The 14,610-nt window shown below is 41.4% G+C and overlaps 1 protein-coding gene across 2 annotated transcripts in view; it reads right to left on the minus strand.

Annotated features, from left to right (window-relative positions):
• SETD6 (SET domain containing 6, protein lysine methyltransferase) overlaps positions 1-14,610 on the minus strand; it is a 134,012-nt gene that overhangs the window by 79,241 nt on the left and 40,161 nt on the right. For both annotated transcript variants that reach the window (XM_085637396.1, XM_085637394.1), the window contains exons 3-4: positions 10,775-10,919; positions 6,788-6,929 (exon numbers count right to left, since the gene is read on the minus strand). In XM_085637396.1, the coding sequence (XP_085493522.1) occupies positions 6,788-6,929; positions 10,775-10,919 (287 nt within the window). The remainder of the gene's footprint in view (positions 1-6,787; positions 6,930-10,774; positions 10,920-14,610) is intronic.

Raw genomic sequence — 14,610 nt, forward strand, 5'->3', positions numbered from 1 at the left:
TAACAATGTTGGAGGGCCTCCCATTATGAAACCCCTCAATCTCAGGGTAGCACCTAGACATTGAACAACTTGGTTAAATTGCCCAGAAGTGGAAAGAAGAATTGCTCTGACTGTGGATGACATCCCACTTGTTCAGCTAGCACTTGCCATGCTCAGTTAAAAAGAGGTACTCAGGCCAAAGCGTCACCTCCATGATGTAAGGAGAACAGTCGTACTTCACATATTTCATCTGCTTTGGCCACCATTCTGCCTCCTTCAGACTTCAAAACAGTCAGTTAGAAAGTAAGCACTGGAGAAAAGTTATGTTGAGGAGGGTCAAGTCTGTGTCAAACTCTGAGCGAGCAGCACCTCATCATCAGCCCTTCAGTCTTGCTCGTCAATCTCCATCACTAAGAGGCACTGCTCAGGTGCCTTCAGCTTGGAGTTCAGACATATTAATAGTTATGGACTTGCTACATACCTATAGTACAATGTGCTAGAGTTTGAATTAGCGCCAAATGCTATACAGTAATACGCAAAGTGCATGACAAAAGTGTTCAACCTAAACATTGCCACTTACTTCTGTCCTTTTTCAGGCCAACATAACAGACGTTTGTCTTCCTGTGGCTGAATCCCCTAACTCTCTCCCTTTCTTTTTTTACCTATGCCAACCTTTTTGGTTTTAGCTTATCTGCCCGGCTTTGCCATGGGTATAAGTTTTTTAAACATCTTACTTTGCTTTTGTTTCTCACCTTTACTCCTTTGCAAGTGAGTGGGGTTTGGAGATGGTGTGTTCTCTTCCTATTCAACACATTGGCTCACTCTTGTGTTTGACCCTCCCTTGGAGCAAAGCCTCTTCACAATCCTTTTGATCGGCTGAGCTGGCTTGTATTCTTCTTGTACTTGGGCGGACACAGACTTTGGGAGGCCGCGCTCCAATTACCAGACTTATCAAGGTCCCACGCTGCACACTTATTTCCTGCATGATGCGGATTTTGATGGTACTATTTAACTTAACAATTGAGCACAATTCTTTCTAATTGTACCGTAAAAGACATCATTTTGGCTCAATACTATTTCTAACATACAGCCTTAAGGAAGTCTTCGGATGAAACATGTGACGCCTGCCTAGCTGTAAAGAAGAATGTACTTCTACTGAACCGCTACATGTCGGTGCAGCGTATAAAGCACCTTTAACACTACAATTCTGAAACAAGAAGATTATTATATTGGACGTATACTTCAATCATGAACTGTGTGCACGCGCTGCGGTTTTTCTACTGAATATCAAGCACGTCACCCCAGACAAGGTGGCTAGCAAGAAGAGTGTGTCAACAGGGAAAGAGATTGGAGAGAAGCAACAATAAATTGCACCATCTCACTCCTACAGCGATGGATGATGTACTGTAGCTAAGTGACTCATTAGAAGTTTAGTTTTATACCAGTATCTACACTAAGATGGTTTCAACACTGCACACCCGCTACATATTGGCAAGGGACATAGTGAACCCTAGAATAAGTTCACTGATGCAGGTGATAGGGGGCGGGCCTGGTTGAGGCACGACACTAGGCACGCATATGTACCTCTCTTCTCTTCAGATTTTACTAGGAGTCAACTCAATGAGTTTACTCAGAGTTTACACAGCATATGTGGATCTGATATAGGTTGGTGCTGTTTAAACACTGGTTTGCTTGTTGGACTTGTTTAGTTTCGATACCTGGTTACGGTTGGTGGTTTTGGCTTGGGGTACATGTTTTGAGACAATACTGCACGAGTCCTTCCAGCACAATGAGGTACAAAGCAAATCTGAGCCCGCCACAGACATACCCCCTTATGGGAGTGCGGCAGTTGGTCAGTGGCACATTGACTGCAATTTTACATGGAAATCAACAGGCCCTATATAGTTTTAGGTCACTTTCAGGCAACACCAGGGCCTACACACTGCTTACGTGAAATAATTAGAGACTGGGCAGCGTGACTAATTGCAACCTACTACGCAAACATACAGAGGGCTTCACATAGCGATTTTGCAGGAAACCAGATCGTAAAGTGTGAAAATGCAGCGTAGATGGAAAAGGCAGATGTTCTGTATGACCTACTCTGCATATGCTACTGGGGTTCCTCATTTGGACTAGCACTGGGGTCCCATATAGAGTGGAGAACTGCCATATAGATCAGAAGGAAAGATTTACTTGCCTATATAGCCAACTCGATAACAGAATCCTTCATATGATAGGAGCTTATTCTCCCAACTATGCACTGATACTCACTCACCTAGTTCATATCTCAAGGTTATTAGCTTTGTCCACTTTTACATTTCTAGATGAGGACTTCAACAGTGCTGATGATTTGGATGAGTCTCATACTCCTCTACACCATGCCCAAGCAAGGAGACTCTCTTCCAAGTTGGCAGCGTGGTTGGAGGGATGGAATCTGACAAATGCCTCACAGACAGCTCACCCTCCAAGTAGGTACTACTCCAAGTTCTCACCACTATATGACCTCCAAATTCTGACAAGCGGTTTGTGACACTGCAGCTTAAGGTGAAATACCTTGAAGACATCTTCAGACCATTAACCGCTTCTACTGACTCCCCAATGGGGTCACCTCACATCTATGATTCCGACAAGCCGCCTGCAAGTGCCTATGCTAGGCATTGACAGATGAGATATCCAATGTTTTCAACACCAATGAAGAGACGGTAGAGACCTGCTGGTGCTATGGAAGGCATTCACAGTCTACTTGCTTGGTATATGCATCAAAATTCCTACTGGCATACAAAATGTTTTGTAGCAGTTTAATCTGAAAGCAGACTTGATTAACCTAAAACAGGTACAGGAGTGACGACAGTTGCATTTCCAACACCAAGAACTGATCGAGAAGCCCTGGAGATACGCTTCACGCTTTGGACTGCTGTGCCTACCTGAAACAGTCTGTTGTGTAACCACCTGGCACACCAGAGTGCTTCGGAGTAGATCTTGCTCTCTTCCAGAGGGCACATGGGTGTGTGCTTGGGCACATCATGCCTTCTACTAATAGGCTCATCCACACCCGCACCAGTGTCCTGAATAGCGGCAGTTCCAAAGGTTGTGGATTGAGGGTCACTAGTGAGGAGACACAATAGCAATGCTAGTGCTCCCTCCCTACAGCACTACCTTACCCTGGGCCTTCTAGACTGAATAAGTATGGTTTACAAAAACTTGATGGAGCCATAATTTAGGTACTGATAATGTATACATGTGATATTTGTTTGCTACGCATATTTTGGCAAAATACAGATTCCTTGATAAAGATATTTCTAACTAAAAAAAGCACACCATCAAAAAGCAGAACATCAAAAACGCAACAGGGAAGATCTAAGGTACATTTTTATTGAATAAAAGAAAGCCTCTTTTCCAAATGAGTCCAGCACTACTTTCAGACAAGAGGGTGATAGATGTACTGTACTGGATTAGAAACAGAAAGTTTCATCTTGGAGCCCCATTACTTGCAGGACTCCAACATTTGACTAGACTTTTTTGTGTGTCTTTTGAAGTAGGATTCCTTTGTTAGTCAGTCGCTCTAGAGGGCAGATGTACTTATTCATCTGAAAAGCACCTCTACCAGACTGGTGGGTAAGGGTAGAGGTTATTTTGAATAAAGAGTTGAATATTATACTGATAATGATTAAGCTTAGGAAACAATAGCGTGCCATTCAAATCACTTTTTGTGTACTACAAAGCGTATTAAATCCATATACCCAATTACCAAAAGTTTTCCAAAAGGCTTAAAAGCGTTGATAGCGATCCTTCAGTTTTTGGTGACGGAACTAAGGGACATAATCATCACCACTTGCATTTTTCAAGGACCTTTTCAGTGGTAGACAAGAAATGGGTCTTCTTATTAAAATGAATGACCATAACATCTTGAATGGAGAGAGGTCCTCTGCCATGCATGTCTGCATATACAGACTGAATAGTTCAAAGCTCTCGCCCGCACTGTACACCACGTTCTTGCAGTGCTGAGCTGCATAACCGAAGTCCACTGACTTCCAGAATATAAATTCTTAAGAAGTTTCTTGCGGCAGAAATTCTGCAAACATTTTGGTGTTCTCGCAGCCCTATCAACTATATAACAGCAAATAACAGTGGGGTAAACTGCGCATTGGCAGATATTCTTTCCTTGATTTTCCAAAGCTTTCTCTTCTTTGTTCAGAAATGAAGGAGTAGGAGGAGCCGGCCCTTTACCGACAGGAAGATTCCCCAGAACTATGAAGGTATCCTATTTAGTAGTGTTGTACTTCGGAATCTAAAGCCTTCAATGTGTAGCTTCTGAATCAGGCTAGGATTAGTTGTCAATAGATCAGTACACAATTGACTGTTCAATTGATAAAATAGCTTTAGAAGTGTTTGAAGGAGCAAGTTTAAAAAATAAAAACTTAGTATGTGGAAATAAATCCAAAGATTGCTTAACCTTCAATACATGAGAACGGAACTATTTTGGGAGGTCAAGCTGGTCACATTTTGTGTCAAAAGGTTTATCAGGAATGGTTTTTACTTCCACTTTTTCTTGGTGAAACTTCATCTAGTTTTGCTAAAATGTTTGGGGGAATCCTCTGGACTCTGGTCTGTAGTGACTGTTTCACAGATGTGTTGTTCTGCTTAAACATCAAGAAAAGATTGAGAGCAAATTTACTTTAGTTCTGAATCAATAATTTCCAGTGCAACTGAAGGCAAAGTACTCACGCCAGATGTTGCTGGATAAGTAAGAGAGTCCTTGATTCTGGTCAGGTTGCAACAAACCAAGAGAAAGGCATTGTATACATGAATTACTATGCCTTCAAAACTGTGCATTTGTCAGAAAATCAAAAGAAGATCAAGAAATGAGAGGAGTAGTTGAAGGTTGAATTAATAAACATTTTACTGACCCTAAGTCCTCTGAGAAGAAAAGAGGAGTACAAGACAATACTTAAGGAGTAGAACAGAACTGATCAGCAAGGAACCAGAACCACGTACAGTTGATAAACTAAGTTCAGAGATGCCAGTTTGTTGGGGAGATTCGTATTACCATATGAGAACAAGATAACAGAAGAACTGAAAGTGATAGCAATGAACAATAACTAAGCCTTTGCTTCAACCTCAACATTAAAAGCTGCTTCACTTACCACCAATCAATCAATCAATCATCAGCTACCCTGGTGTGCAAATGTAAACTTTAAGCCACAGTAATCCACCTGTGTCCCAAAAGAAGTCTGAAACGCCATCTGTGCCAACCAGGCCTTTTAGCTCACACCCTTATCAATCCCAATTATGTAAGGTTTTATAATGTGACCGTCCACTTGCCCCCTTAACAAGCTTAACTCAATTCTACAAAAGCACTGTCAAATGCTAAAAATTCCTTTCCATCCTCTTTTATCACCTGAAGTCTCAAGGGACAACACAGTGTGAGCGCACTTATACAGCACACTTTAGAGTGATCAGTTTCAAATCACTACTTTCTCTCAGTTGCATGTTGGCCTATCACTGCTGTGGTCAAATGGACAGATGCATTTCAAACTAAGGTACTGTTTGTGGACAGACTGGATGTGTATTTGGTCCTCAAAGGCAGGCTACGAGATAGGTGCCAAAACGGGTGCAGCAGATCAAAGTAAAATCCTGTAACAAGGCTTCGCTAATCTTACACAAACACATTGCAAGACTAACAGAAAATGTGGTGATAACACAACATTCAACTTTTTACAAAAAGCAACTAATTCAGTCAGGTCTGATCCATTCACCTTAGAAGATATACATTTATCACTTTGCCAACTGATGAGTTGTTCCCCTTTTGTAAGTATGACCCATACTATTTCCAAAGTGCTTACTGCATAAAATCATAAGACCGGAGACTTTTTGTAGCATATATTAAAAACAGATAGACTTCTTTTGAAGCGCTGAAGGTAACTCTGCTGCATTTGGGAACACCTCCACATATTAAAATTCGGGAACGGATTGGCCCTTAGAAGAATTAAGCTGACATCTAATGCTTTTTGTGCTCCTCCACATTCTCATGTGCATCACACCCCATCCCCCAACATCCGTTGTACTGAGGCACAGAATTGGAGTGAGTCTGAAGAATTAAGTGTTGGCTTGAAATGGCATAAAATGTCTTGACTAGAACTAAATTGTAAATTGATACTTGTATAGCGCACTACTCACCCGCAAGGGTCTCAAGGCGCTTGTACGAATACCGCTGTGGAACCCATCCTGGCTTTCCCTGTGAGGCGTCCACTCCTGGACACCCCCAAGGTAGAGGCCAGGCATCCTTAGCGTTGTGGGGGCCGTTGTGGAGATTAAGCAAGCTATTGCCCAGAGTTGCAGAGTGGGACTCCATGATTGGAATAGGCACAGAGGCGAGAATTATCAGGTCCGTGGAATTTTTGAGCCCAAGACCCGCCGAGGCAGGGAATTGAACCCTGGTCCCGGGCTAGACCTCTGCATCAGGGTCTGCCGCTCTAATCATTGAGCCACACTTCTCCACTATGGGCTCAGACTAGATTGTCAAACATACAATACATACAATATTTTTAAAAGTAGTATCTGAACGTCTTCAGCTCCTTAATTAATATGATACAACTGAACATACAAAGCTTTTATTCTATTTAAGTGATGAAACTTTTATATTCAGATGTTTCCATCATTTCTTGCCACCACACATCCACCCACCTGCAACTAGGAATATTGTGAAACTTAACAAATGTAAACATTTGACATGCCATTAACCTATAACGTGACATCCCAGAGAGATAGAGGGGATAGAACAAACTGGCAGCTCAAATTGTGATCTTACCAGAACATAGGATGATCCAAGCCTTTCAGGTCTGGCCACAGGGCAAAGTAAGGCTTCCAGAGTGAGTCACTGTTGGTGTATTCATACAGCAAAGACAGAAGCAATGGCACCCAGCCAGAGTCACTCACCAGTGAGGCTTTCTCTGCAGCGTAAATAAAAAAAACACAGTCACTTCTGTACCAAAACCTTTTCAACTGACACGTCTGTGTGATATTTATAATTATGTCCACACACTAGTACATGGGCCTTTATTGGCCCATCATAAGCCAACTCAACAATTATTACAATTTCTTTTTGTGGGTGTCATTTTTATTAAAAGTAAAGATATTCCTCTTGGAGAATCAGATCGTATTAACATAATGCCAAACCAGCTGAAGGTTGTATACAGGAAACACCAAATAGAATTAAAAGGGCTGTATGATATTTACAATTATGACAACACACTAGTGAAAGGGCCTTTATATTGCCCCATCATAATCCAATGCAACAAATATTATTACAGTTTCTTTTTTTTCTACAAAGTATAGACATTTCTCATTGGGAAATCAGATACCATTAACAATGTCAAACCAACTGAATGTTTCAAACAGGAAACACCTAATAGAATCAATAAGAGCAACTAGAAGAGAGCTCACCCATGTTGATAGACACTAAGATACAACATGGGATGGAGTGAACTGGGAGGCCAGCTCCCAGTCAAACTGGACATTCACTAGCCAAAACAAACTTGAGGGCGAACAGAAAAATTTCTATAGTCCAATGAAAACGTGGAGCAGGAGGAGACTCTTGACAGAAGTGTCCTCGTTTTACCTAAAAATGCAGTTAGCCCATAAACTTTAGTTAGTTCAAAATGTGTTGCAGTAATCACAGGCACTGCTAACAATGCGGTCTTTGAAGGAATTTCTTCAAGTTTTGGGAAGCCTCTTGATAGTAACTGGAAGCTGAGAGGTCACGAAGGAAACAGAAAAAGGGGACGGGGAGTGAAAAGATGTAGTAATTAAGTTCACCGTATGGGCGAAATTCTTTTCTGGAATTCTTTTTGGTGCAGAAAATATTTATTGCAAAAGGTTATTCTGATACCAGTTATAGAGGAAAGTAGTTAACTTCTTGCGGAATGTTAGTCTTCTTGGCTTTGGATCTGAGCAGGAAGAGAGTTCAAGAGCATAAAAGCTGTTCCGGAAAATGATGATTTGGCAAGTAGGGATTTTCAGATTTTTGAATTCAAGCCTCAAGTGTCTCTGCTCCTTATTTGTTTTTTCAGAGATGTTTATGATGTAACATAAATAATTTGGGTTAGGACAGTGAATAGCTTTGGATAACCATTGCAGGCCGCTTTCATACAGAGGTAATGTGTTCATACTTAGTGGTGCCGTAGACCTACAAGCAGCTGAATGAAGGATAGGCTTGATAGGGAAAGAGAGGGCTCTGGGGCTTCAATATCTGTATTTAACCATATATGTCCTTTTCATAAAGAGAATATATATATATATATATATATATATATATATATATATACATATTACCTACTGGCGGTCGCCAGTAGGTAGTTATAGTTAGGACCCTGTTTCCATAGGAAATCCGCAACATTCTATTTTGAATAACTTTGGCGCCGGTCGACGAATCCTCGCGAATCTTTCAAAATAGGTGGGGCGCTACGCTCCGCTCCTACCCTGAAAGTCTCGGGGGGATTCGTCAAGCGGGGGCTGAGATAAAAGGGGGGTCCCAAAACGCGTTTTTCACATGCATTTTTCCATAGGACCTTTAGACACAGCTACAGCCCGAACGGCTGAACAGAATTACTTGAAATTTGGCAGAGAGCTAGTCCTCAGGTCAAGGAAGTGCCTTTTGTAGGTTTGGTGTAAATCTGTTCAGTAGATTCTGAGAAAATAGCCTTTAAATCAATATATATATCTGAGCCAGCTTACGGTGCGCTTACGGTGCGCTTACCGTACGCGTACGGTGGCGTGCGCGCGATTCTGATTGGCTCTTAGATCTTAGTAAACATTCGAATCGGTCGAAACCAGGAAGCAGCGGCCGCCATTTTCTCTCTCGCTCTCTGAGTTGGGCAGCAAAAACGAAGCCAAAAAATGGCTAAAGAGGCAGTTTCGTCACATCCTAACCACCCAGCATTGATATAGGGGTCCCCAAACAACCCTCAAGCTGTTTTTTTTTCGGAAATTCGCCGATTACGCTTACCGTACGCGTACGGTAAAAATTTTAAAAAAACAAAATTATCCACATTCTCCCCACCCAGTGTGCAAATGGTGCCCGAAGGGCACCATTTGTGCATGGCATATTGCACATATCAAATTAACAAAGAATACATTTCAAAAAGATGCGCATAATATGTCCCCCATGTGCGCACGGTGCCACCCCGTGTGCAAATGGTGCCCGAAGGGCACCATTTGGGCATGGCATATAACAACAATAAAATTAACAAAGAATACATTTCAAAAAGATGCTCATAATATGTCCCCCATGTGCGCACGGTGCGCGAAGCGCATTGTGCGTACATGGCCCATCCCGCATAATGTGGGCACGCGGTGCGCGCAGCGCACCGCGTGACCACCGCGTGTGCACGGCACTAACTGCGTAAAGTGGGCGCGCGGTGCGCGAAGCGCACCGCGTGCTCACTGTGCGCGCACGGTGCGCGAAGCGCACCGTGCTCGCACGGAACGAACTGCGTTAACTGGGTGCGCAACGCCACGAATGGCGTAGAGTAACTTAGCATTTAAAAAAACGTACAAATTCACTGAAAAAACCATAGGTTTCACACACGTTATAGTTAGGAATTAGCATTTAAAAAACCTTGCAAATTCACTGAAAAAACCATAGGTTTCACACATGTTATAGTTAGCTGGACATTTTACTGATAAAAAACCAATGAAATTCCCCCGTTATAGTTAGTGCAGGCAACTATAACTCACGCGACCGCAATCTTCTGCTGATGACATATGTGTCTTTATGAAAAAAAAATATTTGTAATATATGTATAGCTAAAAATTAATGGAAGAAGACATGGGCAAATAAGTGTCTAAATACAGTATTAGCATCAGCAGAGGATTGCGGTCGCGTGAGTTATAGTTGCCTGCACTAACTATAACGGGGGAATTTCATTGGTTTTTTATCAGTAAAATGTCCAGCTAACTATAACATGTGTGAAACCTATGGTTTTTTCAGTGAATATATATATATACATACACACACACACATACACACGTGTTGTGTGATGTGATATTCTAAATAAAACTTAATTGAACTGAATATCAAATGAGATCTTTTGGCTAGAAATGTACTTCATGTCTTTCAAAACGACTAGCTTTTATCTTTGGTGGCCAAAAAATGCCACTTTCGAGGTGATCTGCTATACTGAAGATGATTTGCTAGATAACCTCAGTATCAAACCGACAATGAATCTATAACTGTCCCACCTTCAAGAAGGCTCTTATGTCCACAAGAGTGAATGCAATGTACCAGCCCTCTTCTGCAGTGTTAACTAATTGTTAATACATTTACCAGAAGACTAGTAATGGAGACTACTTTAGAGGCCTACAAGGAGACAGAAGGGACTAAGACATTACAGGTGGTACTAGGAGTGAAGACATGGGTCTGCTGGACCAGCATAGTTCGCTATGACTGCTCTCGATTCCACACGATAGCAGCTAGCAGCCCGATTCTCCAGGACCTCTTTGGCAGAGCTATGCAGGACCTTTATCTGTGCTAAAGAGACTGCCAGGCCCACTAAAGTGGACATCCTCAGTCGGATTATTCAGTTAGAAAGTTGTGGATGCTTTATATCGGGAGAAGTATCTGTTTAATTTGAATGTTCCCATATGTGGTATCCTGCAAAAGGATGTAACTTATCTGTCAAACACCAAGTGGTCACCCAACCATTCCTCCCCAACTCATTACTGGGAAATTATCTGAGTTACATAGGTTTTGCCTTGTTTCATGGAGTAGAACGTGCAAATGTGAGCAAGAGAGTACCTTTCTGAAGAACAGATGAGATGGAGGTAGTGTACTGGGACAGGAGAGCTGACCTGGGGACCAAAAAGAGAAGCTCTCCAGCTGAGAGATTTCCTTGGGCTAACATGCCATACTCCGACGCAGTCCCCTCTTTGCTGATGCAAACCTGGAAAAATGACAAATATTAGAATCAAGGATACATGTCAACCACAAATCCATCCTCTCTCTTTTGTCTTCTCAAGCACCTAATCCGGAAGCCCCAGATGTCGATTTTGTCCTGTCAAAGCAGTCTCCAATATTTCCTTGCTTTCACAGTAACTATTTGTCACAGAATCAAATAGCCTCCAAGGTAACATACACGGGTGCAAATGCAGAGGAGTGAAAATAAAGAAACAACTAAGTAAATTAAAACGATACCTGTTCATATATATGACAAAACATCTAGCGTGTACCCACTTTTTCCTTTCAATTTATGTACGTACCGCATAATTTTGTTTTTTAGTTGTGGCTTTTAAATGACCTTTTATGACAATCAACATATATACACACAAGTAAACAATCAACATGGGAGGCACAACTCACTGACACTTTTTTCATCCTTGTTCCACTAAGTTAAGTGGAGGCACTTTTTAAATATCTTTATGTGAACATGCCTCATAGCCCCTCATAAAACAACATAGTACATCTCTGAGCACTGGATCGCAATGAGTAAGGGGTTCACTTACCTTATGTGTGCTAGGACTCAATTTCAGGCCTCAAAATTAATGTGAGTTTTATCCTGTGAGAGGTAAGACTGTTTATGTGTGTGCAAAACGGACACATCACCCGTTCAGGTTGCTGTACCTATCACAGGGCTTCCCAGAGAAAGACATTATGGACGTTGGAATTGTTTCACCAGCTCCCTTCCAAATTGACTCAGCACATGGCAATCATGTTCTGTAGGTTGATAGAAGATGAAGTTCTTCTGCGGCAACAGTCATTCTGAAGCCAGCAATTCGAACAAGTTGCTTACCTTTGGTAACTTATTATCTGGTAGAGACACAGTCTAGTCGCAGATTCCTTAACTGTTAAGTTCTCCCCAGGCATCAGACTGGATCTTGAAATTTTTCAACATTCACTGGGGGTCAGCGCCTTACGACTCTTTGATGAAGTCGACTACCGTAGTGATGTTAGTGGAGTCATACAAATCCCCTGTGGCGAATGGACGTCAGGTTCTTATGTGAAACCTTCCGCACCATAACACGGAGCCACTATAGAAACTGGCTGTGGAAACGGTGTGCCAAAAAAGATAAATGCATTCTTAAAAACAATTCAAAAATGGAAATAAAAAGGTATGATAATACCCAGACAAGGCCCATACAGAAAGATCCAATGATGAAACGAAGCAATTGGAAATGAAGGGTACAGCAATACCAAGTCAAAATATAAGCAGTAAGACCAATTGGTCCGTTAACCACGTCATTTTGTGAAACAGTGAACACTGGAATATAAAACCAGTACTGAAAATGGTATAACCCTTACTCTCCAAAATGTTCCCAGAGTGGGGAGGATAGGCAGGGCATTAAGGAATCTGCAGCTAGACTGTGTCTCTAACAGATAATACGTTACTGAAGGTAAGTAACTTGTTAATCTGATTGAGACATCTAGCCACAGATTCCTTAACTTTTGAATTCGATACAATAGCTATACCCACCAGGAGGAGGGTCTGCAAACTAATCCTACAAACACTCTCAAAGAGAAGCAGCTGGTCTAAATTCACCACAGACCACACCTATGTAGTAATCAAATGCAAAAGAGCATGACTCTATACAAACCTTGGTACCAACCACAGCCAATGTAAATAGGAACAACCCTGCATGCACAAAAAAAACAAAAGCCTCAAGGGGAACAGGATAAATCCCTGTCAGAAGACATCTGACAGGCAAACAGCCAATAGTATTTAACCCCCATAGGGTGAGTGAGCCCTTGGACTAGAAGGTCAAAAGGTAATGCAAATGCCATGCCACCCGGATTCTCTACATTATTAAAGAAATATATGAAGAACATCCGTGCTGATAACTCCAGAAAAGAAGGGCTTCCAAACCTTATTCCCATTAAAACCAAGATAAATAAACCCATTCCTAGTAAGGTAGGGAAGATCAGACCACGTGTCTAGAAGGATGAACTTCATAGTCCATCCCTGAAACAAAGAACATTTTAAAAAAAATACTAAATGACCACCCAAAGGATCACACAATGCATAGTGTCCGTAGAGAATGAAAAATGGCAATTAAACAGCTATTAATCTGCTATAAATATTGATCAATTATAACCAGATCTATATATCCGTGTTCCACACCTACATATGGATCTGAACTTTAAAATAGAACATAATATCCTTCTTATTACATATAGCAGAACTATCTCTCAGCATGTGTGAATGAACACATATGCAACACACTTATGTAAACTCTGTATACGCACACATGGATAAATGTAATTGAAAAACCAGTCCCAAAATACCATACAATATCAAGAGAGATACGCACCCTTAATGAAACAACTTGGGTGACTTAGCATTAAGAAAATACTGCCTGTCAAAAGTATCCTAACAGGCTAGTACTACCTAAAGAAAACCCACATGAAAACAAGCCTTTGCCAACAGAAAGCACTTACTACCACACTTGGCCTAGAAGGCCAAGACGACCAAGATAAACCAAACCCCTGGAAAATACCCCCAAAAAAGGGGACCGAGTAGCAGTAACTGTCCACAAGGCATTCGAGACAAAATTCAATCTGACCGTAAGGTAGACAAGAACTCGAATATACAGATTTAGTTCTTTTGGCAACACACGGAGCACCACATCATACATCGCTCTATGATCCCTTAAAGGCCTGTAAGGTACAGAAAATATCAAATGCTTAAAAGAGAAATGTCCCCAAGAAGACTGAGAACATCCAATCTCCGGACAGGAAATGCATGGCCATCAATAGTGCGACAGCCAGCAAATATGGAAATATCTAAGATGTTCTTAAATTGAAGGAGGATAAAAAAAACTTCGGACTTCTGAAAAAACAGAAATCTTCTCAACCATGTAAGACATCGCCGTAAACAGCCCTAAGGTAAATGTTCAGCCATTTCATCTCAGATAACCTCAGAAACAGAGCTCACGGGACAACCATGTTCCAAAACTAAATATAAGAATAAATGACACCTTCAAAAAAAGGAGGAACCCGGGACTTTAAGTATTCAGCAGAATACAAGTCAGACACCACGAATCGCCAAACATACTGTCTTCAGTAAAAAAGGAGAACACTCCATGGAACAAATTCCTATGCGCAGGTTTGGAACAATTCACATAATAAAGCCTGACCCCCTCAAAGGGAAGCGTAACCCAAAAATTATCCAATGCAAAAGCGATCTGTGCACCACTTGAAATCGATGAAAAGTGCACTCTGCTAAAGTCATAAAAAGGACTGTGACGGACAAACCCGAAACCAAAAATGGCCCTGAAGTGGAAATTTAGAGCATACACAAAAAACATATATACACACTGCATACAAGGTCTCATAATTGGCATAAGTTCATGCTCTATTCAAATTGTTGAAAGTCAACAGCAATGCACACCAGCACTCCGAACTACTTCGAAGAAGCATGTCAAAAGGTAAACTCCCAAACCAGAAGACACACCTGCAAATTACCTCTTGAGCAGGAAGCTCATTTTCAGAGGAAAAAGTAAAAGTAAAAATATACCTCAGACATCCTTACCACATAAACTGTTAAAGACAGTATTGAAACAATAAGATCTGCTAGTCACAGGAACACCAATCTGGTGTAACCAAAAGGTGGACATGCCAATGTCCTAATAAGGCTACCT

This window comes from Triturus cristatus, chromosome 12 (assembly GCF_964204655.1).
Source record: "Triturus cristatus chromosome 12, aTriCri1.1, whole genome shotgun sequence".
Classification (NCBI taxonomy): Eukaryota; Metazoa; Chordata; class Amphibia; order Caudata; family Salamandridae; genus Triturus; species Triturus cristatus.